The following is a 27,991-nucleotide window of genomic DNA, read 5'->3' on the forward strand; positions in this document are numbered from 1 at the left end:
ACATCCACTGATCCACAGCCCACCTCCCCAGGTTAGTGGATAGAGATGGACAGAAGGACAGCGCTGTCAATGGCATGTTTGAAAAGGAGTTATTCTTTCTTTCACTCTGTATTGCATATTGTACAATGATTTGATTCCAGTGGTAAAATATGAATCTTAGTTGTGAAGTTGTCTCTCTTTTACTGCCACTATTCCAGTTTCTCTTATGTGTGGTGCTTGTGGTTGAAACGACACACACGGGCTTGTCAGAGGTTGCATGTGTTGTACCTCAGAATGTTTCACCTACTGTGCAACGATCTGCAAACTCACTTAACTTAATAAAAAGATAAGGTTTTGAGTTACAGTTTTGATTTAGTTTTTGTATACTTCATTTCATACAGATATTTCAAATATAGATGTTTTTCCCTCAAAGTCAGTGAATAGGGCTGGCAAATTGTGTATGGTTCCGTATGGCGGTATTTACACACTAACCGTCAGGCACTTGTACAGATAGGGCTCTACCTGTGCAGAGCATATGCCCATTTGCCTTTCCAGTCTCCAATGTGACCTTTAGGGTGGTGGTATAATTTCCACCAAAATGATTTTGTCATTGTTGTTCAGAACCCACCCGTCGTCAAATTCGCCACCTCACCCCAGTCCATTGGTTGCGCGAGTTAATCTGCCGTGTATGGAGATCACCCGGGCCCGGTTGCGCCTCTCAGCGCGCGCCCGGTACCCAAACCTGCATGCAGGTCCGGTGCCAGAACAAATCAGTTGGATGGGCATTTGATTTCTTCTTATAGGCGGGACGTTTTTTTTCTCACGGGACCTGTTTTAATAAAGTTTGGGGAAGTTTACAATTGATCCTACGACTTCTACCTATCTGCGTGCTAGTTGTGATCATTTTTTCGTGGAACAGTTTCATTTCAATAATAACGTTTTCATTTCTAAAAAGTACTGTCATCATACAAATATGAATAAAAACAAAACATATAAAAGTTACAATTCAACTAATGCTAGAGCACCAGCCTTGCCATATGGACACATTGATAGCCTACACCATGATCCATTGGCAGCTAACGAAATTAGCGCATGGAACTCAGAGTTAGCCTATAGACCAATGCAGCAGTAGGTCTATAACTTCCATTGTCAACTAAGTAAAATATCCTGATGAAAATTCAGGTTATTTCACTATTGCTAGTGAAGTGCAACATTGCATGAACTCGGCAGGTTGTCGTGCTCAGGCGCGTGCGCACTCATTGTTATTAATATAGAGAATGCGCACATTCTCATTGCTCACATGCAGCACTCCAAACAAAAGACATGGGAAAAAAATTATAAAATTCTTAAATTATGGTTATGAAAAAAAAACGTGTTTCTCATGAATGTAGCAGGTTGTGAACTCTGCAAACATGGGTTGCACTCAGAGAATGAGAACAGTAAATGACTGTAATACATGCATAAACAGAAATGAATGGAACCAAATGAGGGTGATTAATCGTACATTTACTATGCCTACTGGTTACACACACTTCCGGTAAAAAAAGTTTCAGAAGACCTACTCATACAAGGGTTTTCTTTTTAAAAACGATTTTCTTCATTACAGAATAATAGTTAAGACAACAACAAAACACGATGACATAACACATAGGAATGATTTTCCAACAGTCCACATATGCTGAGAACTTGTTGGTTGCTTTTCCTTCACTATACAGTCCGACTCATCCGAAACCATCTCAATTGGGTTGAGGTTGGTGGATTGTGGAGGCCAGGTCATCTGATGCAGCATTCCATCACTCTCCTTCTTGGTCAAAGAGCCCTTACACAGTCTGGAGGTGTTTTCGATCACTGTCCTGTTGAAAAACAAATCATAATGGGACTAAGCCCAAACCAGATGGGATGGCATATCGCTGCAGAATGCTATGGTAGCCATGCTGGTTATGGGTGCCTTGAATTCTAAATAAATCACAGACAGTGTTGCCAGCAAAGTACCCCCACACCATCACACCTCCACTTCCATGCTTTACGGTGGAAAATACACATGCGGAGATCATCCGCTCACAAAGATATGGCGGTTGGGACCAAAAATGTCAAATTTGGACTCTAGACCAAAGGACACATTTCCACTGGTCTAATGTCCGTTGCTCATGTTTCTTGGCCCAGTAATTCGACCATGAAGGCCCTGATTCACAGTCTTGATGTTGAGATGTGTCTGTTACTTGAACTCTCTGGAGCATTTATTTGGGCTGCAATTTCTGAGGCTGGTAACTCTAATGAACTTATCCTCTGCAGCAGAGGTAACTCTTGGTCTTCCATTCCTGTGGCGGTCCTCATGAGAGACAGTTAACTCTAATGAACTTATCCTCTGCAGCAGAGGTAACTCTTGGTCTTCCATTCCTGTGGCGGTCCTCATGAGAGACAGTTAACTCTAATGAACTTATCCTCTGCAGCAGAGGTAACTCTTGGTCTTCCATTCCTGTGGCGGTCCTCATGAGAGCTAGTTTCATCATAGCACTTGATGTTTTTTGAGACTGCACTTGAAGAAATTTTTTAAAGTTCTTGAAATGTTCCATATTGACTGACCTTCATGTCTTAAAGTAATGAAGGATTGTAATTTCTCTTTGCTTATTTGAGCTGTTCTCGCCATAATATGGACTTGGTCTTTTACCACAAATTCCACAAATTAACTTTTAACAAGGAACACCTGTTAATTGACATGTATACCAGGTGACTACCTCATGAAGCTGGTTGAGAGAATGCCAAGAGTGTGCAAAGCTGTTATCAAGGCAAAGTGTGGCTGCTTTGAAGAATCTATTTCTTCAACACTTTTTTTGGTTACTACATGATTCCATATGTGTTATTTAATAGTTTTGATGTCTTCACTATTATTCTACAATGTAGGAAATAGTCCAAATAAAAACCCTGGCATGAGTAGGTGTTCTAAAATGCTTGACCGGTGGTGTATGTAATATGTCATTTTTTGTTAAACAATCAAAGGGCAAACAATTCACACAATGGATGTACAACAATTGCTGGGAGACAGCGAAGCACGGAGAGCTGAGTGCATGTATTCTGGAGAGAGATGCCACACACCCCTCCCCTTCTTCTAGCCTCAACATTTTAAATTATACTCAAGACACATTATCTTCACAGATTTGAGATGCTTTTCACTGACAGCCTCAGCTCAATAATCGGCTAAGGCCTATTACTCTGCCCGAATTGCTGGCTTCCCAAATGGGTATAAGAAGATTTCACTTTGAGCAACTGCACCTGAAAGACCTGTGCATGGCCCTGCTAAAGCCTAACCTAATCATAACACTAAATGCATGGTCATTATTGGTCATTGTCAGAGTCAATACTGGAAATGAACAGATGCTGTATATTTCGGCGACTGAGTCATCATGTTTATCAAACGTTCCTAAATGTTCCTAATGTTTATCAAACGTTCCTAAACGTTCCTAATGTTTATCAAACGTTCCTAAATGTTCCTAATGTTTATCAAACGTTCCTAAACGTTCCTAATGTTTATCAAACGTTCCTAAACGTTCCTTATCAAACGCATCTGTTGAATTACATCCCCGTCCTTGATCTGTGGTCTCGCCAACTCCATTGCTCTCATTAAACCAAATATTGAGCTCAATGTACTATGATAGCAGTGTAATCACTTCCTGTCTCCCTCTGGCCCTGAACACACCCAGTGTCTTTATCACAGGAAGGCAGTGTGACAAAAGTGACACTGGGACAACCACAGACTTGGGAGAGATAAACAACCACAATACAGGAAGTATGTAACACGCAACACAAGCAAAAGAAACTCAATCTCCAACTGATCACTCCCATCTTTGACAAAGACTACTCCCAACATGAAAATTGAGGCGGTAGAGATGGTGACAAATGAGAAAAAAGTGCATCAAGCTGCTACATGGAGATACATAGCTAGAGTCATTCATCCTTTTATAACCTCCAAATCAACCACTCCCTGTATGTCTAATAATACCATGGGATGGATGGCAGGAGGTGACACAATACGAGAACAAAATTGTTTATTTTGCAGATAAAGGACCAAGCAATGATGTTCTACTGACAGTATGACTAGAGTGATAAGGTCAGTAAGTGGGCTACTGTGTACGGATGAACTAAATCCTGTGTTCTCTGTTCATTTCCCAACAGTGAAAGAACCCTGATGACCAACAAGGGTTCAGTTCTACCATGGGGATCCCCCTCATTCTGCTTCAGGCTCTTCTTCAGGCTCTTCTTCTTCGGCACCTGCCTGGTGCCTCTCCTGTACTTTCTGAGTATGTATGGGTGGGGTCTATACTCTGACAGACGCCACATTGTCACCGGGAACCTCACCATTCTCCTGTGGCATTGGCCCTTCGGCCCATCCTACAGCCTGGAGGGAGACGTGTGCTGGGACAGGTACCGTATCCCTGGCTGCCGCCTGGTGGACCAGCGCTCCCTCTACCCCAGCGCCGACCTGGTGGTCTTCCACCACAGAGAGCTGATGACGGGCCAGGAGCGGCTGCCCTTCCACCTCCCCCGGGCGAGGCACCAGACGTGGGTCTGGCTCTCCCTGGAGTCCCCTGACAACAATGGAGACCTGAAGCCCTTCAATAACGTGTTCAATTGGACCATGTCCTACCGCCGTGATGCCGATTTCACCATACCATATGGAAAGCTGGTGGCGAAGGACAGAGATACGGGTAATTATAGCAGCACACAGGGCTACATTCCTAAAAATAAGTCCCCTCTGGCCTGCTGGGTGGTTAGTCACTACAACCCCCAGCAAAAGAGGAGCTTGGTGTACAACAGCCTAAGGAAAAGCATCAAAGTGGAGGTATATGGGCAATTGGAAGGGAGAGTACTGGCCCCCAGCAACTTGCTGCCCACCATCTCACGCTGCTACTTCTACCTGGCCTTTGAGAACTCCATCTCCAAGGATTACATCACAGAGAAACTCTGGCGGAACGCTTACCAGGCAGGGGCGGTGCCTGTGGTTCTGGGTCCGCCTCCAGATGACTACATGGCTGTGGCTCCGCCCAACTCCTTCATCCACATTGAGGACTTTCCATCCACTACGGAGCTGGGGAACTATCTCAGCCAGCTAATAGTGGATAAGGAGAGATATGCTGGGTACTTTGCATGGCGGCGCAGCCATCAAGTGAAAGTGTACACAGACTGGAGGGAGAGGCTTTGTAGCATCTGCTCCCAGCATCACATCCTACCTGCTCAGAAGGTGTACCGCGACCTGGAGGCCTGGGTCAGGTGGGGACATGATGTCCACTGACAGAGCCTCAAAGGCTTTCTGCATACCCAAATGAGCTCCGACTCCAGTGCACTACTTTTGAACAGGGCCCATAAGTACACCACCTTGTAAAAATGCACAGCTCCAGAAGTGTCAGTCATCTAGAACCAATGTGTCCCACATGCATGGACATGATTCAATGAGACAGTAAACTACATGTTGAGAAACAGGACTTTCCTGTGTTATAGTTCCACACTGCCAATAACTAGTGTTCCTATTTTCCTTCCCCACTCCCAGCAAAATAACTTGAGAACTGCCTCTATGAAAATTTTAATGTTTAATTGATCACAGTAAGATGTGTAAAAACAGCAGAATTGAAGTAACATGTTACAGTACCAACGCAGACACAGTGCAGAAGGAACAGGAAAAATACCAAGCCAAACATTTAACGCTTATTTATCATGTGTGGATATGACATTGGCTTATTGCAAGGCGTTCACTATAAAGCATTTAGAAAACCCACAAGGTAAAAACCTTAACCGTGAGAACAAAAAGTACAATTGTCAACTTGGAATACATTGTAACGACACAGGAGTTTGGAAAAATGTACAGGTAACATCTTCAGGTTTCCCCAGAGAATTAGCCTGTTTCAATAAATTATCAAATATGCTTCAATTATAAACATGGGATTGCGTAAAAACATGTCACAAGAGAGCAGAGTCACAAGAGGAAATTACTTTAAATACACAGTAAGGCACGAGATTGTGACATTGCCATTTTAGAAAGGCCCGATCAAAGCAACTATTATAGGATTGAGGAAGTCAAGTGACAAACCATTTAGGTCACTGACGATCACAGTAACAAGAAAAACTGCTTGAGGGGCAGTACTCAATGCCCCACTCGACAGACATCCTGCAGTTTGTCCCCTTGGTGCAACGGGAACTACGGTTCCAGTATTAAAATAATAAAAAAAAATCACTTCAGTTAGTCAGTGTGCAACAGATGAAAAATACATTCATGGGTAACAAAACATACCAGAATTCTCAGCAACACAAGTAAACTGTATTTGCGTCATACTTCCACTATGAAAGTACTCCTGAGCAAGACAAAGAATACTTATAGAAACTCTAGATAAGAAAACTGTCACCTGAAAATAGCTAACCCGCTGGAGGATAAGACCGAACAAAGACATTCAAGATAAAGTAACAAAATATTTTTTTAAAAGGTGTCAGACTCAACAAAACCAAAACATTGTGCAAAGCCATCTCATGCCGGATTCAGAGCCGATGGTTAAACCCTCCCCATCCCTTTAGTCATGGCTGGGGCGTCAACGGTCGTGCAGATGACTCGCAGCTGAACTGGGTGGGAGGCAAGGCACAACCGATGAAAAGGCTACATGAAGCAGAGAGACAAAAGGCAGTGTCAAGATTCCCTGGCCTTAAAGACACCGGGAAGTTCCAGCTTTGAGCCATTTATTTACTGACCAACAAGCCGACACTCACTTGACTTTCTCTCTGTGGTCCAGAGGGGCTAGGGTGTGGTAGAACTGCATATGAGGACAACCGCCTGGGTTGGTGGGGGCTGGAGGACTAAAGAGGTAGGTATGTTGGGTGGGGAAGGGAAGAGGTAGACACATGGCCCAGGCTGGTTTGGAGAACTGGAACCCGTTTAGCTTGTCAGGTGACCCACCTGTCCAGGGTGCAGGGCCTGCTTAAAGACATCTGGCCTCTGGAGGGGGGGCATGTAGAAGGTGGGGGCCCCGGGGTGGCCGGAGAGAGAGTACCCCTGCCCAGGGAGGGGGGGGTGAGCCATGTGCGGGGGAGGGGGGCTCTGCTCATAGTACTGTCCTTCACACTCCTCATCGAAGGGGAGGGCCAGGCGCTTCCCCTTCTGTCTGCGGTTACAGAACCACACACGTACCACCTGCCAAAAACAACATAAGTCACAAGCTTACCAGACAGCATTTCCACACCTCTTATATTAGAAATACAGCACCTGACAGGGTCAGAAGTTAACAGCACTAAGATTCAAACCATGGCAACACAAGCAAGAAGGCATTTGCCATAAATGCATTTAGGCACACTGTCATGTAGGAACTTAAAAGCCATATAGGGTTGAGGAAGTATAAGGCAGTAAATGATGGCCAGTTGTATGGGACTCACATCTCTCTCCAGACACAAGTCATCAGCAATGTGTGTGATGTCCTGGGTGTTCGGTTTGGGACACTTGCCAAAGTAGGACTCCAGGGCAGTGCGCACCGACCCCTCCAGACTGGTCCTCCGCTTCCTCTTCCTGGTGTCCACAAATACCCGCTCGATCTTGTACATCTGGGACAAATATTAACTTATACCGGGACATTGCAGCGTGCTTTGGTCCATTCCAGAGGTGGTAATACTATAGTGCCCCTCAACCTCCCCTTGCCTATTTAGCTTCTGCGCTATTTAACAGTGAACATTGTCTAATAAATATTACCTTGGTTGCTCATAGAAATGTATGCATTTTCTAACCTCAAGATGGCATCCTACGCTCCACAAACCTGAACTACAACCAACATACTCACATCTTGGGGGTTGTCCGAGGTCTCAGCCTCATTCAGCCATCTCCGGAGCAGGGGCTTCAGCTTGCACATGTTCTTGAAGCTAAGCTGGAGCGCTTCAAAGCGGCAAATTGTAGTCTGGCTGAACATCTTGCCTAAACAGAGAACAAGTCGTCATCAGTGGTTGAAAGTCACTGCAACTACAGTAGATGCAGTGAAGGAAATTAATATTGCCTCAACACATTTGAGGAAACTGTAGTCTACATCAATTTAATGAGACACTCGGCAAATTCAGAGGGCAAAGAATTGCATTCATCACCTCAATGGAACAGAAGGGAAAGGTTATGTATGGATAGTATTCAACACAGTAGGAAAACTCACCATAAAGGTTGCCGAGGGCCATGCCTACATCTGCTTGTGTGAAACCCAGAGTTATACGCTTGTGTTTCAGCTCCTTGGCAAACTGTTCCAGCTCCTCAGTTGAAAGGTTCTCCTGTTAGAGGAAACATTTCACACAACACTCTCTTTGAATGAAAGGATAACTTGTAGGATACACGCATAATAGTACAATGACTAGAAGATAACAGTAGATAGAAGACAGTTTGACTCGCCTCTTCCTCCGAGTCACTGCACCCGCCGCTAGAGGAACCACTGCTCCGGGTAGAGGTTTGCGCCTGGGGCGCTTGGGCAGTTTGGCTTGCGTTCCCGTTGAAGAACGTGACCCCGGGTAACCCATTACTGGGGGGTGAGGGCGAGAGAGATGGGGACGATGAAGACGATGTTGAGGGTATGGAGTTGAGGTTTTGAGTAGTGGTATTCGCAGCCGGTACGTGCGGAAAGCCGGTCCAAAACGACGAGTTCCATGGAGTTGAGTAGTAAACCCCGTGAGCTACAGCAGACGAAGGTGGAGTTGGATAATGTTGAATCTTTTGCCCATACTCGTCATTGACATCCTTCTCAAGCTTTATTTCGGACATCTTGACTTGTTCCCTGGTGTTATGTGGGCTCGGGTTTGTGGGGTGGGTAGCCGCTGCGACCCCTGCTACTTGCCCAGTGTACTCCGGAGCGGCGATGGGACACCAGTGTTTGGGTTGGCAAAAGTCACCGGCTTGCAAGTCGGAGGCCCTATAGTCACCAGTGCCCGGTGGGAATGGCAAAAAGGTTTGATTGGTTGTTGGAGGCATCCCATTATATGCGGCCTTGTTGAAGAGAAGACTATGGTGTTGCAGAACGCCGTGTGGGATCTGGAGCGACGCGCCTCCAAACCCCTCTTGACCCAAGGCCTGGGCGTACATGGCCCGGCTGAAGTCATCAGGCCGGCTGTTGCACTCCGAAATAGGGCTCTGGGGTCGCTCCGACATTCTCCTTGGTTTGATCGCCTTCGTAAAAGATCAGGTGATATTCAATGACGCCTGCCGTTTCGAATGAACCTTTTCAGAAATGCAAGCAGTTTGTTGCCTATGTGCGAGATACCCATCTACTGTAGTCCATTGAATTTCGAGTTCACCACCTTGCTTCGCCTTCAAACTCAAACGCCCGTCTCACAACAAACACTCCAGCTCCACAGGTTTCATCTGGCGCTGGAGATTACGATGTTAATTGCCTCGCCTCCCATTGGCCGCGAGAGACAATCACGCACAGCTGACGGTAATTTTGTGAATGAACTTGATTTTTTTTCTTCTTTCCATTCACGGTGTTAAAACAGTGGGCGTGCTTTCCCATTCGAAACTTTGGAGAACGACTAAATATAGACTGTTCCTCTTCCTGGGATAAAATGTAAATAATGCAAGCGCAGGTATGCAAAACTCCTGTAAACAATTAAAGGAAATGATCTTGGAAAAAGTTAGGCTATATGTAGTTTACGGATTCAATGTTGATCCATTTAGTATGTTTACATTACTAATCAGTAGGATATTCAGTGACTGTAGCCAAAGTATCTGATATGCATGGAGCATTGTGTGGACTTTGTTTAAATACTGTACCTTAACGAGCTTTCCTTGGTATACATGCAACCAGATGCATTTAAACAGCAGAAATAAAGATTTGGACTATTACTCATTAGAAAGAATGTATAGGTCAAATTGTGATCAAATCAACAATCACGTTTAATTCAACAACGTCTCGGGAACCTTGTTATTTCTGCTCAATTTTCATGTTCACTCACTGTATATCTATTTTATATTAGAATATCAAGCAACATAGAAAATATTAGTAGGCCCATTTGCATTTTTATTAGCCTATAACCTTAAAAATAAAATGTTATTTGTCACATGTTTCGCAAACAACCGGCGTAGACTAACAGTGAAATGCTTATTTACAGGCATTCCCCAACAACGCAGAGAGAAAAACAAAACAGAACAATTATAACAGGAATAAATACACAATGAGTAACGATGACGAGCCAACAGGATGATAAACAGTAACAGCAGCGTAAGTGATGAGTTATTGCAAAAAGGGTCAACGCAGATAGTCCGGATAGCTTATTAGCTATTGGTTAACTATTTTACTAGTCTAAAAGAGGAATCCCATTCGATCAAAATCTCAAAATAGCATAGGCCTATTTTCACGTGTTCTTTTTTTACATGGTTCTGAAATAAAATGTCAATAAAATCGTTGAAGGAGAATATATATATATATTTTAATTGGAAATTATAACTGACTCGAAACGCATTTTCTTTGAGCTTTAGGCTTCTACACACAACACACCGGGCTTATGTGACCCTCGTGCGTTATATGTCTATCTTTGATATAGGCCTAGTGAAGTTAACTGCTAAATCATTTGATTCATGTTTTGTCTAATTTTACAATATCTGGACCATCCTTTTGGCTGAGAGACAAGGCCTATAATGTGGTGGCGCAATTACATGGATATCTGAGATAAACTGAGAGTGACTTGTGTTTCAGGGGGTCAGTGAGTCTATGAATTAGAAGCAGTCTTACGACATTTCAAAGTAGACAATTAACTCTAAACGAATGATTCACATAATGCTTGAATTTCGCCCAAGACTGACAACTTTACGCACAATTTACACACACAAGCCAAATTTTGCCCATAGAAAATCAAGACAACGCAGAGGATATTCATAAAATAACTAAAAGCGTCCAGGTGAACTTATACTATAGCCTTGATTGGTGTATTGAAAATAGTCGAGAGCCATCGCACCGATACAGATGCGCACCCCCAGAGCGAATCGTTGGTACAGATTGTGGCAGGAAGACGCACCACGGGAAGGAGTGGGGGTGTCATTGTGCGACTTGGCCCGGAGGCACCCCGCGGCTTTCAGACCCGGAGTAGCGATGGCGCGACCATTAACTTCTTTACAGACACGAACAATAAGTGGCAGCCCTTTGATTCCGCCCCACACACACCCACCCCCTACCCTGAAACAAACACTCTCCAAGGTTTCACTCAAGCCACAGTCCAGAGAGTGACGTATTTGATGGGGTGGGTGGTTGATGTGACACGGGAGTTATGCCAGATATGGCATAGCATGTATTATCATCGTTTTTGTTTCGATTTCTAAACCACCACCCCACTCAATACTCCCGGCAGATTGTGTTCCTTCTCCATCCAACCTGTCCACCTTCAAACACACTGACCCGGCAGATTGTGTTCCTTCTCCATCCAACCTGTCCACCTTCAAACACACTGACCCGGCAGATTGTGTTCCTTCTCCATCCAACCTGTCCACCTTCAAACACACTGACCCGGCAGATTGTGTTCCTTCTCTATCCAACCTATCCACCTTCAAACACACTGACCCGGCAGATTGAACCAGGAGAGCGGTGCTCTCTCGTTCCCCCCATCTCGCCCTATTACACAGCCAGGGAGAGGGGACCTTGGAGGCAACGGGAGCCAGTGAAAGGCTTAAAAGACACCAAACTCCAGATAATGGCATTGTCCTGTGCCATGGACTTGGGAGGGAATTGTCATGCTAAACGTTGACACTTAGGGAGAAAGTGGGATGGGGTAAGAGGTACAGTGAGGGGGAGGGAGGGTGCTCAGGGATGAGCCACAAGTCAAAGCGGTAAAGATGGTTAATGGTACTGTACACGGCAACACTCAGAGAGACAACTCAGACATATGGAGTCTGTCTAGCACCAGGTCCAAATAAGCTCCCTGTACTGCAGTGGATTCTAAATGCATTATCAGCCACGAGGAGGTGTGAGGGAGAGTCACACATATCTGTGTGTGTAAACAATGTAGTTCAGACACACAGTCACCACTCACCAATGACCCACCCAGGGTGACTGAGAGACATAGGAGCGTAGTGGTGCAGCCTGGTTTCAACCATTTAAACCAATATGCTTTAAGTTCATTGCCATAATACTTTAGTTTGTCTTGAATATTTGTTATTATCTCCTTCATCCCCTTCTGACTCCATCAGAGATGTTATACATTTTTGTCAGTTAGCAGACAGTCTTATTTAGAGCAATTAGGGTTAAATGCCTTGCTCAAGGACACATTGATAGATTTTTCACCTTGGGGAATCAAACCAACGACCTTTCAGTTACTGGCCAAATGTTAACCGCTAGGCTACCTGCCACCCCATACAGATTGGCTTGCCCAGAAACACCTGTTTATTTGTCCTGAGTGTCTGAGAGGCCACTGTGCACCAGGCCATCACAGGGTGTATAGGTACTGTATATACACATAACTTCTTATTCAGGCCAGGAGTTTTTCCTGACCAGGAATAACCCTTAGTTATAGCCTATATACAACAACTAGGCCTTGGAGTTTTCCTGAGCCTTCTCCCTATAGCACCCATAGTAAACCCCCAGTTTTACTCCACAGTCTCCCCACCTCCCCCCTGCCGCCTACCTTCCCCCACAAACAAGACTGATGGCTTTTTGATTTTCTCCCTAACGGCCCTGCCTTTGACACCCACCACCATCCCTCCACCCATCGCAAACTTTCAGCAGTTGACCAATAGCTGCCTCCCTACCACCGTCCACGAGGACAATGGGCTTTAACGTCCTCGGAAGGCAGCTCAATGGGGACAGTTACAAGAGCCCTCCATCCCCCTCCACACACACACACACACACACACACACACACACACACACACACACACACACACACACACACACACACACACACACACACACACACACACACACACACACACACACACACACACACACACACACACACACACACACACACACACACACACACAGGTTGAGGGGCAGACGGTTGAAGAGCAAAGATGACCACAGTCATCCTTGTCCACCAAAGAGAATTGAGGAGTATCATAGAAAGTGTGATAAAAAAATGGTGATGAAAGATGAGAACTAGGGAAACTGCTTTTTATTGGGCGTGGTGTGTGATGTTATACAGTACATAAATAGTTTGACAAAGTTGGATGACCGATTCATCCCGCCATGGGGACGCTCAGTTGTCTGATCCCCAGCTCCCTACCCCAGCCCCTCCTTCTCCAGCCATCCTCCTCTTCATCCTATTTACAAGCCTTTATTCAATCCCACACAGCTTAATTTGGCCTTTTTTCTGCGGAGTCCATTTCAGTCCTTTAAAGAGCAACATACTTGAGAGATATAGTAGTATTGTAGATTACTTTATCACTGACCTCAACCCAGAATCTCTCAGAGCGTTTACACTCACTGACACCCCTATCGGATCACAGCAAAATCAGTCTACTTGAACAGAGCAATACTCAATCATGAGGCGTCGAAGCCAAAGAAACTGCACAATATTAAGACACGCTATAAATGGAAGGAAAGTATGTGGAAACCTTAAACGATTAGGCAACAACAAACTCAGTCCCTTTTAGACAACATCCTGGACAAAACATTTCACTGTAATAGTGAAGGTGTAAACTTGGCAGTAGAAAGACTAAACAGTATATTTGACCTTTCAGCTTCCCTATCAAATCAAAAGATTTCAAGCAGACAACCTAAGAAAATTTAAAAACAATGACAAATGGCTTGATGAAGAATGCAAAATCCTAAGAAAGAAATTGGGAAACCTATCCAACCAAAAACATAGAGACCTACGCCTTCACTATGGTGAATCACTAAAACAATACAGAAATACACTACAGACAAGCTGAACCTTCACTACGGTGAATCACTAAAACAATACAGAAATACACTACAGACAACCTGAACCTTCACTACGGTGAATCACTAAAACAATACAGAAAAAGAAGGAACCGCACGTCAGAAATCAGCTCAATGGAATTGTAGAATATAATCTAACCACTTCTGGGAAATTTGGAACACACTAAACAAACACCACAAAGAGTCATCGCCAGGCTCCCTACAGACGGCTCGTCAGGATCTCATGCCTCAGCCGGATCACCAGGCTCCCCTGCTTCCTCCGGCTCATCAGGCTCTTATGCCTCAGCCGGATCACCAGGCTCCCCTGCTTCCTCCGGCTCGTCAGGCTCTCATGCCGCAGCCGGATCACCAGACTCCCCTGCCTCAGCCGGTCTGTCAGGTTCCCGCACACCAGTCGGCGACAGGTTCCCGCACATCAGCAGGGGTGACCGGTCCGCTCCTGATCCCAGCGATCGTCCCTTTGGTTTGGGTCCTGTGGCTGGAGTCGAACGTGCCGGGGATACCGTCACGTATGCGCTCTCCGGCACTCTAGGTCGCCATGCTCCCGCACCTCAGCCGGACTGACACACGAGTCAGTCATTTTGGTTGGCGTCCTGCGGCAGGAGCACACTGTCACGTGTGCTCCCTCTCTGGCCTCTGGGTCACCAGGCTGCTCATTATGGCGCACACCTGTTACCAACACTACGCTCACCTGGACTCTATCACTTCCCTGATTACATTCCCTATATAAACTCAGCAAAAAAACAACGTCCTCTCACTGTCAACTTTGTTTATTTTCAGCAAACCTAGAGACATAAACTGAACAAGTTCCACAGACATGTGACTAACAGAATTTGAATAATGTGTCCCTGAACTAAGGGGGGTCAAAATAAAAAGTAACAGTCAGTATCTGGTGTGGCCACCAGCTGCATTAAGTACTGCAGTGCATCTCCTCCTCATGGACTGCACCAGATTTTCCAGTTCTTGCTGTGAGATGTTACCCCACTCTTCCATCGAGGCACCAGCAAGTTCCCAGACATTACTGGGGAATGGCACTAGCCCTCACCCTCCGATCCAACAGGTCCCAGACGTGCTCAATGGGATTGAGATCCGGGCTCTTCGCTGGCCATGGCAGAACACTGACATTCCTGTCTTGCTGGAAATCACGCACAGAATGAGCAGTATGGCTGGTGGCATTGTCATGATGGAGGGTCATGTCAGGATGAGCCTGCAGGAAGTGTACCACATGAGGGAGGAGGACGTCTTCCCTGTAACGCACAGTGTTGAGATGGCCTGCAATGACGACAAGCTCAGTCCGATGATGCTGTGACACACCGCCCCAGACCATGACGGACCCTCCACCTCCAAATGGATCCCGCTCCAGAGTACAGGCCTCGATGTAACGCTCATTCCTTCGACGATAAATGCGAATTGGACCATCACCCCTGGTGAGACAAAACCGTGACTCGTCAGTGAAGAGCACTTTTTTTCCAGTCCCGTCTGGTCTAGTGGGTTTGTGCCTATAGGCGACATTATAACATTATAAAATCCATGTACAAATTGTAGTTAAAATTGACAAAAAACAAACATTTCTTTCCTAAGGGCAGTGGGGTGAGACATATATCAACGAATTGGTGACTAGAACAGTCTGCAGCTCTCAGACTCACCCTGCAAAAAGACAAACTGTTTACTGAACTAGTGCTTCTGTCCTTCTGTCTCCAACCAAGGAGGGTCTTCAGCAGAACCTTGATCAATAAATCTCAGTCAAACAAAAATAACTGTGTTACAAAAAAGGTCCAGTTGCGTAAAAGAGGGGTTGGCGGGTGGTCACAATGGGTTGGCGGGTGGTCACAATGGGTTGGCGGGTGGTCACAATGGGTTGGCGGGTGGTCACAATGGGTTGGCGGGTGGTCACAATGCAGATATCAAACCAAATCAAATCTTATTTGTCACATACACATGGTCAGCAGATGTTAGTGCAAGTGTAGCGAAATGCTTGTGCTTCTAGTTCCGACCATGCAGTAATAACCAACGAGTAATCTAACCTAACAATTCCACAACTACTGCCTTATACACACAAGTGTAAAGGAATGAATAAGAATATGTACATAAAAATATATGAATGAGCGATGGCCGAACGGCATAGGCAAGATGCAGTAGATGGTATAGAGTACAGTATATACATATGAGATGTGTAATGTAGGGTATGTAAACAATATATAAAGTGGCATTGTTTAAAGTGGCTAGTGATACATTTATTACATCAATTTTCCATTATTAAAGTGGCTGGAGATGAGTCAGTATGTTGGCAGCAGCCACTTACTTAGTGATGGCTGTTTAGCAGTCTGATGGCCTTGAGATAGAAGCTGTTTTTCAGTATCTTGGTCCCAGCTTTGATGCACCTGTACTGACCTCGCCTTCTGGATGATAGCGGGGTGAACAGGCAGTGGCTCAGGTGGTTGTTGTCCTTGATGATCTTTTGGGCCTTCCTGTGACATCGGGTGGTGTAGGTGAGAGCATCCTTAGAGGGCAGGTAGTTTGCCCCCGGTGATGCGTTGTGCAGACCTCACTACCCTCTGGAGAGCCTTGCGGTTGTGGGCGGAGCAGTTGCTGTACCAGGCGGTGATACAGCACGACAGGATGCTCTCAATTGTGCATCTGTAAAAGTTTGTGAGTGTTTTTGGTGACAAGCCAAATTTCTTCAGCCTCCTGAGGTTGAAGAGGCGCTGCTGCGCCTTCTTCACCACGCTGTCTGTGTGGGTGGACCATTTAAGTTTGTCCGTGATGTATACGCAGAGGAACTTAAAACTTTCCACCTTCCCCACTACTGTCCCGTCAATGTGGATAGGGGGCTGCTCCCTCTGCTGTTTCCTGAAGTCCACAATCATCTCCTTTGTTTTGTTGACATTGAGTGTGAGGTTATTTTCCTGACACCACACTCCGAGGGCCCTCACCTCCTCCCTGTAGGCCGTCTCGTCGTTGTTGGTAATCAAGCCTAACACTGTAGTGTCGTCTGCAAACTTGATGATTGAGTTGGAGGCGTGTGTGGCCACGCAGTCATGGGTAAACAGGGAGTACAGGAGAGGGCTGAGAATGCACCCTTGTGGGGGCCCCAGTGTTGAGAATTAGTGGGTTGGAGATGTTGTTACTTACCCTCACCACCTGGAGGCGACCCGTCAGGAAGTCCAGGACCCAGTTGCACAGGGTGGGGTCGAGACCCAGACCCAGACCCCGAGCTCGATGACGAGTTAGGAGGGTACTATGGTGTTAAATGCTGAGCTGTAGTCGACAAACAGCATTCTCACATAGGTATTCCAGGACAACAAATACAAATTCCATCTAGATACCGTTGCCCTAGAGCACACATAAAACCATACATACAGTGGCCTTGTGAAAGTATTGACCCCCTTTGGCATTTTTCCTATTTTGTTGCCTGGCAACTTGGAATTAAAATAGATTTTGTGGGGGTTTGTATCATTTGATTTACACAACATGCCACCACTTTGAAGCTGCAAAATATTTTTTGTGAAACAAACAAATAAAACAAAAATACAGAAAACCTGAGCGTGCATAACTATTCACCCCCCTTAAGTCAATACATTGTAGAGCCACCTTTTGCAGCAATTACAGCTGCAAGTCTCTTGGGGTATGTCTCTATAAGCTTGGTACATCTAGCCACTGGGATTTTTGCCCATTCTTCAAGGCAAAACTGCTCCAGCTCCTTCATGTTTGAATGGGTTCTGCTGGTGTACAGCAATCTTTAAGTCATACCACAGATTCTCAATTGGATTGAGGTCTGGGCTTTGACTAGGCCATTCCAAAACATTTAAATGTTTCCCCTTAAACCACGTGAGTGTTGCTTTAGCAGTATACTTGGGGTCATTGCCCTGCTGGAAGGTGAACCTCTGTCTCAAATCTCTGGAAGACTGAAACAGGTTTCCCTCAAGACTTTCCCTGTATTTAGTGTCATCCATCATTCTTTCAATTGTGACCGGTTTCCCAGTCCCTGCCGGGATAGTGTTTGCGGGGTGATGAGATGTGTTGGGTTTGCACCAGACATAGCATTTTCCTTGATGGCCAAAAAGCTACATTTTAGTCTCATCTGACCAGAATACCATCTTCCATATGTTTGGGGAGTCTCCCACATGTCTCTTGGCAAACACCAAACATGTTAGCTTATTTTGTTTTATTTTAAAGTGGTTCTATGGACAGATACTTCAATCTCTGCTGTGGAGCTTTGCAGCTCCTTCAGGGTAATCTTTGGTCTCTTTGTTGCCTCTCTGATTAATACCCTCCTTGCCTGATCCGTGAGTTTTGGTGGGCGGCCTTCTTGGCATGTTTGTTTTGTTGTGGTGCCATATTTAAAAGAATAATAATAATGGTGCTCCTTGGGACGTTAAACATTTCAGATATTTTTTTATAACCCTGATCTGTACTTCTCTACAACTTTGTCCCTGACATGTTTGGAGAGCTCCTTGGTCTTCACGGTGCCCCTTGCTTAGTGGTGTTGCAGACTCGGGGGCCTTTCAGAACAGGTCTATATGTACTGAGATCATGTGACAAATCATGGGACACTCAGATTGCACACAGGGTGAATACATATGCATGCACCACTTTCCCAGTTTTTAATATATATATATATAATTTTTATCCAAACCAATATTGTCTGATGACTGAGGCTACTGAGGGCTAAATAAAGGGAAGGTAATCAAGGTGATGATAATGTCCAGGTGTGTGTAATGATGGGGAGCAGGTGTGCGTAATGATGGTTGCCAGGACCGGTGCCATCAAATGCTGGAGAGGGAAAAGAGAGGGCGTGACAATTCTACAACCACCTAAAAGGAAGCGATTCCCAGACATTCCATAACAAAGCCATTACATACAGAGAGATGAACCTCGAGGAGAGTCCCCTAAGCTAGCTGGTCCTGGGGCTCTGTTCACAAACACAAATAGACCCCCAAGACAGCAACACAATTAGACCCAACCAAATCATGAGAAGAAATATATGATTACTTGATACAATGGAAAGAATTGACCAAAAAATAGAGCGAACTGGAATGCTATTTGCCCCTAAACCGAGAGTACACAGTGGTAGAATACTTGACCGCTGTTACTGACTCAAAATTAAGGAAAGCTTTGACTATGTACAGACTCAGTGAGCATGGCCTTGCTATTGAGAGAGGCCGCCGTGCCTCTCAAGAGAAGACAGGCTATGTGCACACTGCCCACGAAATGAAGTGGAAACTGAGCTGTACTTCTTAACCTTCTGCCAAATGTATGACCATATTAGAGACACATTTTTCCCACAGACCTAGAAGGAATTCCAAAACAAATCCAATTCTATTGGGTGAAATACCACAGTGTGCCATAACAGCAGCAATATTTGTGACCTGTTGTCACAAGAAAAGGGCAACCAGTGAAGAACAAACACCATTGTACATACAACACATATTTATGTTTACCCATTTGCACATCGTTATAACATTGTATATAGCCATAATATGACATTTGAAAATTCCTCTATTCATTTGAAACTTTTGTGATTGTAATTTTAATAAATTTTTGATTGTTTAGTATCTATTTCATATGCTTTGGCAACATAAACATACGTTTCCCATGCCAATAAAGCCCTTTGAATCGAATTGAGAGACAGGAGGGCGAGAGAAACAGAGAGGGTGGAGGGAAAGAGAGAGAAGGGAGATAGAGAGAGGGAGGTGCACATCATTACAACACTGTATATAGCCATAATGACATCCGAAATGCCTCTATCCCTTTAGAACATTTGTGAGTGTAAACTTTTTGTTTATTATCTATTTCACTTGCTTTGGCAACATAAACATATGTTCCCATGCCAATAAAGCCCTTTTGAATTGAATAGAATAGAGAGAGACAGAGAGAGTGAGCAAGAGAGAGGAGACAGGAGAGGAGTGAGAGAGAGAGAGAGAAAGAGAAAGAAAACGAGACAGAGATGCATACTATGCATTGTCCTTTTGCAAGCTTCACTTGAGGTAAAAACGTTGAATTCAGAAGCGAGGCCTGTAGGTACAAAAATATACAAGTGAACAGTTTCACTCTTTCTATGCACATTTTGCAACGCCAGGGTTAGGACTGACAGGAAGGAAAGAGAGAAGAAAATACTAGATAGTGACATCCACCACGGATCATCAATCCTATAGACATTCTTACTAAGGTGAACATATCAACGTCTCCTCCAGGTACACACAGGAGGTCGAATCAAAGTGATTATCATATTCAAACATGTCGGAATCAAACCAAGCATGAGAAATCATCTGGTACTACATTTTCCAATATGCTTTCTTAAATCTACAATATTGATTTAACAAGGTGAAATTTGCTACACCAAATGACAAGAACTTCACCCTGAACCCTGTTTTTGGAAGATACGAATAGACAGACATCACAAATATGTGACATACATTTTTTGCATCCATAAAATAGTACTTAAAAGATTATATCACAGTATATCATGACAGTGTCCCCTTGTGTTCCTCTTGCTCCTTGGCCAAATGCCAAGCACTTTTCATGAAAAACCCTTCATGTGTACCAGTACCTACAGTATAATGATCTGGGGTTAGCTACTAGCTATGCTAATAGCTATGCTAATAGAGCTACTAGCTATGCTAATAGAGCTACTAGCTATGCTAATAGCTATGCTAATAGAGCTACTAGCTATGCTAATAGAGCTACTAGCTATGCATGGCTAATAGAGTAAGGGACTGTTTTGATGTGTGTGTGTCTGCACAATTGATGTGTGTGTGTGTGTCTGCAAATATGTGTGTTCTATGTGCTATATATATATATATAAGGTCATTGTACCACATTCAAACAGAGACTTTGGGAGATAATAACGGACATTACAAAGGCGAGCAATTGAAACACTGATTCTAAGAGAGAGAGAAACCGAGCAGCATTTTCTAACCTCCTGCCAAATGTATGACCATATCAGAGACATATTTCCCACCGATTACACAGACCCAGAAAGAATATGAAAACAAATCCAATCTTGATAAAACGGCCACGTCTATTAGGTGAAATACCACAGTGTGCCACCACATCAGTAAGATTTGAGACCTGTTGCCTCAAGAAAGGGGCAACAAGTGGAGCACAAACACCATTGTAAATACAACCTATCCATTTATGTATTCTCCCTTTCATACTTCAATTACTTGGACATTGTTGCAACACTGTGCCAATAATATAACATTTGAAATGTCTATATTCTTTAAAAACTTTTCGTGAGTAATGTTTACTGTTCATTTCTGATGGTCTTTTCCTTGTTTATTTCACTTTTTGTTTGTTGCCCAAACATTTGGTTTCCATAGCAATGTTCTCGTTGTGAGATTAAATGACAAACTGAAAAGACCAAGGAAAAGGTGCAAAGACATGAAACAACTAATTATATTCAAAAGGAACACTGTCTTTTACTGGAAAGTACAGGGGACTAGGCCTTTTGATAGAAACACCCTACTAGTGACCAAGTCCTAGGATACAGGAAGGTTGTCTACATCCCAAAATAGCACCCTACACCCTATGTAGTGCACTACTTTTGACCTGGACCCATAGGGTTCTGGCCAAAAGTAGTGCACTATATAGGGTGTAAGGGTGCCATTAGAGACATATATCTTGAGTTTCATGCATCTGTCATCCTCCTGCCTCTTCATTTCCTCTTATATAAGCCCATCCAGTTCTAAGATCGGAGAGTTCACGTGCTATTTTTCCAGAGTACAAGAAATGGTGTGTGTGTGTGCAGGCATGAACATCTATGGGTTTCACATGGGATTCCCCTGGTAGTGTAGGGTAGAGTCGTTGAACAAAGGATTCTTCACTTCCATCTCTCCAGTCTGCAATGAAACAAAAACGTTGCTGTTAAAAGCCTAACACAAACAAAGTCATCATCATTGTGAATAGTGTGTATTAAACAAGAATTTGTGTGCATATGTTGTGTGTGTGTGTGTGTGTGGTATGTTGGAGCAGACCCACCGGTGCCAGTCCAGGGCACTCGTATACAGTGAAGTCTCCGTCCACTTCCTCCTCATCTGACGTGACTTCTGAGTCAGCGACCTTCGGTTCCGATTTATGACTGAGAAACAACAAAACGCACCAAGATGAATGTGTGTTTATTCATATTTGAATGGAACTGAATTGTGGGAGATGTCGAGAGAGAGAGAAATTGAGAGAAGGAGATAGAGACAAGGAAAGAAAGAAAGAGAAAGAGAGAGAGAGAACGAGAGAGAGAGACAAAGAGAGAGAGAGAGAAAGAGAGAGACCGAAAGGGACAGGAGGAGGACTAGAGCTCACTTTTCCATGGAGAGCATCTGCTGTTTCTGATGCTGGTAGTGGTACATCTGGGCACTCTGGGCCAACTTCTTATCCCCCGACTGAAAAGGGAAGAGAAGAGGCACAAGAAAAAAAAGGGGTCAAAATGTCCCCAGTATTTTACAAATGTTCCATTCCAAGAATGAATCACTTTTTTTCCCGGGTAACCCGGCATTTCACGCCGAAACTGGAAGTGTCATTCTCAAGCATATACTGTAAAGCATATAGTGTACATATGTCTGGATTTGATTAGAGCTTTGATCGCATGAAAGTTCAAGCCTGATGAGCCCTACTTTAAAAGACATTTTATGATCCCAAGCCCAAAAAGCCCAAATGATTGTGCCATTATCCAATACATAGCCTATGATATATAGGCTACCGCACATTACGCACGACAGAAAACCATAAAAGCCCAAAGTAGTAGCTATACTCTCTTGGATGAATACATTAAACAAGCTCCAGTAGCCTAATCTTTTTCAGTACTGTAGCCTATTACTGTAATTGTATTGTATTATATGGACTGGAATTTTGGACCTCCTTCAAACCATGGAATGCAGGTGCGGGATATGTGTCCTACAAAGGTAATTAAAACAAAGGCCTATTATACAATTTTATAATTAGTAGGCTGACGCATATACAGTACCAGTCAAACGTTTGGACACATCTACTCATTCAAGGGTTTTTCTTTATTTAGACTATTTTCAACATTGTAGAATAATAGTGAAGACATCAAAACTATGAAATAACACATATGGAACCAAAAAAGTGTTAAACAAATCAAAATGTATTTCATATTTGAGAATCTTCAAAGGAGCCACCCTTTGCCTTGATGAAAGCTTTGCCCACTCTTGGCATTCTCTCAACCAGCTTCACCTGGAATGATTTTCCAACAGTCGTCCCACATATGCTGAACACTTGTTGGCTGCTTTTCCTTCACTTTGCGGTCTAACTCCTCCCAAACCATCTCAATTGGGTTGAGGTCAGGTGATTGTAGAGGCCAGGTAATCTGATGCAACACTCCATCACTCTCCTTCTTGGTCAAATAGCCCTTGCACAGCCTGGAGGTGTGTTTTGGGTCATTGTCCTGTTGAAAAATAAATGATAGTCCCACTAAGTACAAACCAGATGGGATGGCGTATCGCTGTAGAATGCTGTGGTAGCCATGCTGGTTAAGTGTCTCTTGAATTCTAAATAAATCACAGACAGTGTCACCAGCAATGCACCCCCACACCTCCTCCTCCATGCTTCACAGTGGGAACCACACATGCAGAGATTATCCGTTTACCTACTCTGTGTCTCACAGAGACATCACACCTCCTCCTCCATGCTTCACGGTGGGAACCACACATGCAGAGATGATCCGTTTACCTACTCTGTGTCTCACAGAGACATCACACCTCCTCCTCCATGCTTCACGGTGGGAACCACACATGCAGAGATGATCCGTTTACCTACTCTGTGTCTCACAGAGACATCACACCTCCTCCTCCATGCTTCACGGTGGGAACCACACATGCAGAGATGATCCGTTTACCTACTCTGTGTCTCACAGAGACATCACACCTCCTCCTCCATGCTTCACGGTGGGAACCACACATGCAGAGATCATCCGTTTACCTACTCTGTGTCTCACAGAGACATCACACCTCCTCCTCCATGCTTCACGGTGGGAACCACACATGCAGAGATGATCCGTTTACCTACTCTGCGTCTCACAAAGATACGGTGGTTTTCTCATCAGAGCAAAGGACAGATTTCTACCAGTCTAGTTTCTTGGCCCAAGCAAGTCTCTTCTTCTTATTGGTGTCCTTTAGTAGTGGTTCTTTGCAGCAATTCGACCATGAAAGCCTGATTCACGCAGTCTCCCCTGAACAGTTGATGTTGATGTCTGTTACTTGAACTCCGTGAAGCACTTTTCTGGGCTGCAATCTGAGGTGCAGTTAATTTCTGAGGCTTGTAACTCTAATGGACTTATCCTCTGCAGCAGCTTTGACTCTGGGTCTTCAGTTCTCATGAGAGCCAGTTTTCCCATAGCACATTGAAAATAAGAATTTGTTCTTAACTGACTTGCCTAGTTAAATAAAGGTAAAATAAAAAAATATATCCCCCATATAGAACAATACTTTCCCCATATATGTGTTATTTAATAGTTTTGAAGTCTTCACTACTATTCTATTGTAGAAAATAGTCCAAACAAAGAAAAACCCTGGAATGATCCAAACTTTTGACTGGTACTGTATACAGGTTTGTTTTTATTTGTATACAGCGCATTCAGAAAGTATTCAGACCCCTTCACTTTTTCCACATTTTGTTACGTTACAGCCTTATTCAAAATTGATTCAATTGTCCCCCCCCCCTCAATCTACACACAATACCCATAATGCAAAGTAAAAACACGTTTTTAGAAATGTTAGCAAATGTATAAAATAAAACAAATGTAAATATTACATTTACATAAGTATTCAGACCCTTTAATCAGTACTTTGTTGAAGCACCCTTGTCAGCAATTACAGCCTCAAGTCTTCTTGGGTATGACGCTACAAGCTTGGCACATCTGTATTTGGGGAGTTTCTCCCATTTTTCTCTGCAGATCCTCTGTAGCTCTGTCAGGTTGGATGGGGAGCGTTGCTGCACAGCTATTTTCGGGTCTCTCTAGAGATGTTCGATAGGGTTCAAGTCCGGGCTCTGGCTGGGCCACTCAAGGACATTCAGAGACTTGTCCCGAAAGCCACTCCTGCGTTGTCTTGGCTGTGTGCTTAGGGTTGCTGTCCTGTTGGAAGGTGAACCTTCGCCTCAGTCTTAGGTCCAGAGCGCTCTGGAGCAGGTTTTCATCAAGGATCTCTCTGTACTTTCCTCCGTTCATCTTTCCCTCTATCCTGACTAGTCTCCCAGTCCCTGCCACTGAAAAACATCTGCACAGCATGATGCTGCCACCACCATGCTTCACCATAGGGGTGGTGCCAGGTTTCCTCCAGAAGTGACGCTTGGAATTCAGGCCAAAAAGTTGAATCTTGGTTTCATCAGACCAGAGAATCTTGTTTCTCATGGTCTAACAGTCTTTTAGGTGCCTTTTGGCAAACGCCAAGTGGACTGTCATGTGCCTTTTACTGAGGACTGGCTTCCGTCAGCCACCACCATTAAAGCCTGATTGGTGGAGTGATGCAGATATGGTTGTCCTTCTGGAAGGTTCTCCCATCTCCACAGAGGAACTCTGTCAGAGTGACCATCAGGTTCTTGGTCACCTCCCTGACAAAGGCCCTTCTCCCAGAATTGCTCAGTTTGGCCAGTCGGCCAGCTCTAGGAAGAATCTTGGTGGTTCCACTGTGTTCTTGGGGACCTTCAATGCTGCAGAATGTTTTCCCCAGATCTGTGCCGTGACACAATCCTGTCTCGGAGCTCTACGGACAATTCCTTCGACCTCATGGCTTGGTTTTTGCTCTGACATGCACTGTGAACTGTGGGACCTTATATAGACAGGTGTGTGCCTTTCCAAATCATGTCCAATCAATTGAATTTACCACAGGTGGACTCCAATCAAGTTGTAGAAACATCAAGGATGATCAATGGAAACAGGATGCACCTGAGCTGAATTTCGAGTCTCATAGCAAAGGGTCAATAAGGTATCTGTTTTAAATGTTGAATACAAAAGGGAAGGGGTCTGAAAACATTCTGAATGCACAGTGTAAATATATACTGTATGTGTGTGTAAGAGACGAGGCTATTTTAGTGAGATTTCTTTCTTCTTCTGTCATTGTGACTAAGACAGGATGTGGCCCATGCGGTTCAGTTGGTAGAGCATGCAATGCCAAGTCTCTGGGTTCAATTCTCGAGGGGGACCAGTACAAACAGAAAAGTACGACAATGTATGCGCTCACTACTATCTAAGTCCATCTGAACCCTGCAAGTAGTCTATGGACAAATATGAGACAAATCCATGCTTTGGTTTAGTTTCCCTGGCACTGTTTCCAAATGATAACTTTTTAGCATTTGTGGCACAAATCTCATGCAAGCCATGGTAACTATATTAGTATTTTGGATGTGTGGCTCCCCATAAGGACAATGTACTTACTGAAGGCCTGTTGGCTGTTCCATTCCCATGGCTTCCAAATGCAGGGTAATCTACCTTCTGGGCCAGACGGGATTCCTTCTGCAGCCTGTAGGAGGCAGCATTATTCTGGGACATTAGAAATGGAGAGACTGGAGAAAGAACAGTATGCAAAATATCCCAAAGCAACTGCATTATGGACTAAGGATTTGTCCCAATGGCAACCTATTCCCTATATAATGCACTTATTTCACCTTCTGGGCCCTGGTCAAATGCAGTGCACCATAGGGAATAGGTTGCCATTTGGGATGCAAACGAACAGTGGTCTGCTTCAATTCATCCTTCATACCTCCCAATGGCACCATAACCCCCATATAGAACAATACTTTTGAGCAAAGCTTTATGGATCCTGGTCAAATTGAGTACACCATAGGGCTGTGGGATCCGCTCGGCATGCAACCTAACAGTGCAGTGCTTCAATTCATCCTTCATACCTCCCAATGGCACCATAATCCCCATATAGCTTTATGGATCCTGGTCTGTGGGATCCGCTCGGCATGCAACCTAACAGTGCAGTGCTTCAATTCATCCTTCATACCTCCCAATGGCACCATAACCCCCATATAGCTTTATGGATCCTGGTCAAATTGAGTACACCATAGGGCTGTGGGATCCGCTCGGCATGCAACCTAACAGTGCAGTGCTTCAATTCATTTGATCCTTTATTTAACTAGAAAAGTCAGTTAAAAGAACAAATTCTTATTTTACAATGAAGGCCTAACCCGGCCAAACCCTCCCCTAACCCGGCCAAACCCTCCCCTAACCCGGCCAAACCCTCCCCTAACCCGGACGACGCTGGGCCAATTGTGCACTGTCTTATAGGACTCCCAATCACGGCTGGTTGTGATACAGCCCAGGATCGAACCAGGATCTGTAGTGACGCCTGTGATGCAGTGCCTTAGACCGCAGCGCCACTCGGGAGCCCTTCATAAAATGTTCTGAAAGGGAAATCTAACATGCTCCAACAACAACACTTGCCAGTAAAACAATGGCGTCTAGCACATCTTAGTTGTCAAAATGGAGTAGCACCATAATCATATATATTGTAGTGAATCTGTAACTAGAATGTTATTGTCTGATGTCTTACCTGACCCAGAAAACTGAAGCCAAGATCAGGCCCGCGGCGCCAAAGACGACACACACAGAGATCATAACTGCAGAGGTGGACACAAACAGAGAAGAGGATAGAGTGAACACAAGTTACACAAAGGATGAGAAATGGTGTGTGAAATTGAATCACTATCAATCGTTTATAAATAGTTCTGTATATTTGCATCATACTCAGTTTAGTAGGGCTGGCCTGGGTGCTCCGTGCTGCTCCTACATCGTAAACGTGTCTCTACTTTCAACTCATGAAGCCACTTACTGACGAGGAGACTGTCCTTGGAGGTGTATGGGACGGCTATGAGGCCATCAGGTCCTACCGCTCCAACCCTCCCCAGAGCCCCGGTGGCAGGCTGGGGGGCCTGGGTGGAGGGCTGGGTGGTGTTGGGCTGCCCCGCCGAGGGTTGGACCTGCCCTCTCATTCTGGGAGCCTCTGTCTGAGTCCTAGCTGCCTTGGAGCGGGTGTCTGGGAGAGAAAGAGAGAGAGATTGAAAGATTAAGAGAGAGAGAGAGAGATTAAAGGATTAAGCGCGAGAGAGAGAGTGAAAGAGACATTAATATTGTTGTGGTGTAGATAATGTTTTGGATGTAGCGACACGCATCTATAGAAAAGTGACTGAAACCT

The 27,991-nt window shown here is 44.5% G+C and overlaps 3 protein-coding genes across 4 annotated transcripts in view; 1 reads left to right on the forward strand and 2 right to left on the reverse strand.

Annotated features, from left to right (window-relative positions):
* LOC115147139 (alpha-(1,3)-fucosyltransferase 7-like) overlaps window positions 1–5,906 on the forward strand; it is a 6,157-nt gene extending 251 nt beyond the window's left edge. Inside the window, exons 1-2 of the mRNA XM_029689174.2 lie at window positions 1–31; window positions 4,150–5,906. The exon at window positions 1–31 is cut by the window's left edge and continues 251 nt beyond it. Coding sequence (XP_029545034.2) covers window positions 4,163–5,266 — 1,104 coding nt within the window. The 5' untranslated portion in view covers window positions 1–31; window positions 4,150–4,162 and the 3' untranslated portion in view covers window positions 5,267–5,906. The remainder of the gene's footprint in view (window positions 32–4,149) is intronic.
* On the reverse strand, window positions 5,542–9,349 carry pou5f3 (POU domain, class 5, transcription factor 3). 2 transcript variants are annotated; one of them, XR_003866284.2, is made up of 6 exons: window positions 8,372–9,349; window positions 8,142–8,253; window positions 7,785–7,915; window positions 7,387–7,551; window positions 6,727–7,147; window positions 5,542–6,616 (listed from the first exon to the last, which is right to left on the reverse strand). XR_003866284.2 is itself a non-coding variant. In XM_029689173.2 (5 exons), exons 1-5 carry the CDS (start codon window positions 9,119–9,121, stop codon window positions 6,893–6,895), a joined length of 1,413 nt encoding a protein of 470 aa, XP_029545033.2. In that variant the 5' UTR covers window positions 9,122–9,349; the 3' UTR covers window positions 5,542–6,892. The 2 variants fall into 2 exon arrangements, 1 of the variants encoding a protein (XP_029545033.2); XM_029689173.2 differs by having other exon boundaries at window positions 5,542–7,147.
* A 12,215-nt stretch (window positions 9,350–21,564) lies between these two features.
* LOC115147140 (neural proliferation differentiation and control protein 1-like) overlaps window positions 21,565–27,991 on the reverse strand; it is a 59,563-nt gene continuing 53,136 nt past the window's right edge. The window contains exons 4-9 of the mRNA XM_029689175.2: window positions 27,629–27,832; window positions 27,350–27,416; window positions 26,227–26,311; window positions 22,140–22,219; window positions 21,822–21,921; window positions 21,565–21,682 (exon numbers count right to left, since the gene is read on the reverse strand). Of these exons, the coding sequence (XP_029545035.1) occupies window positions 21,611–21,682; window positions 21,822–21,921; window positions 22,140–22,219; window positions 26,227–26,311; window positions 27,350–27,416; window positions 27,629–27,832 (608 nt within the window). The 3' untranslated portion in view covers window positions 21,565–21,610. The remainder of the gene's footprint in view (window positions 21,683–21,821; window positions 21,922–22,139; window positions 22,220–26,226; window positions 26,312–27,349; window positions 27,417–27,628; window positions 27,833–27,991) is intronic.

This window comes from Oncorhynchus nerka, linkage group LG19 (genome assembly GCF_034236695.1).
Source record: "Oncorhynchus nerka isolate Pitt River linkage group LG19, Oner_Uvic_2.0, whole genome shotgun sequence".
Taxonomy (NCBI): Eukaryota; Metazoa; Chordata; class Actinopteri; order Salmoniformes; family Salmonidae; genus Oncorhynchus; species Oncorhynchus nerka.

Coding starts and splice junctions, on each gene's coding strand:
- pou5f3 (XM_029689173.2), bottom strand. CDS start 9,121: ATGTCGGAGCGACCCCAGAGCCCTATTTCGGAGTGCAACAGCCGGCCT. Junction 7,552..7,784: donor CCTCGGACAACCCCCAAGAT/GTGAGTATGTTG, acceptor TATTTGTCCCAG/ATGTACAAGATCGAGCGGGT. Junction 7,148..7,386: donor ACTTGTGTCTGGAGAGAGAT/GTGAGTCCCATA, acceptor TGTTTTTGGCAG/GTGGTACGTGTGTGGTTCTG.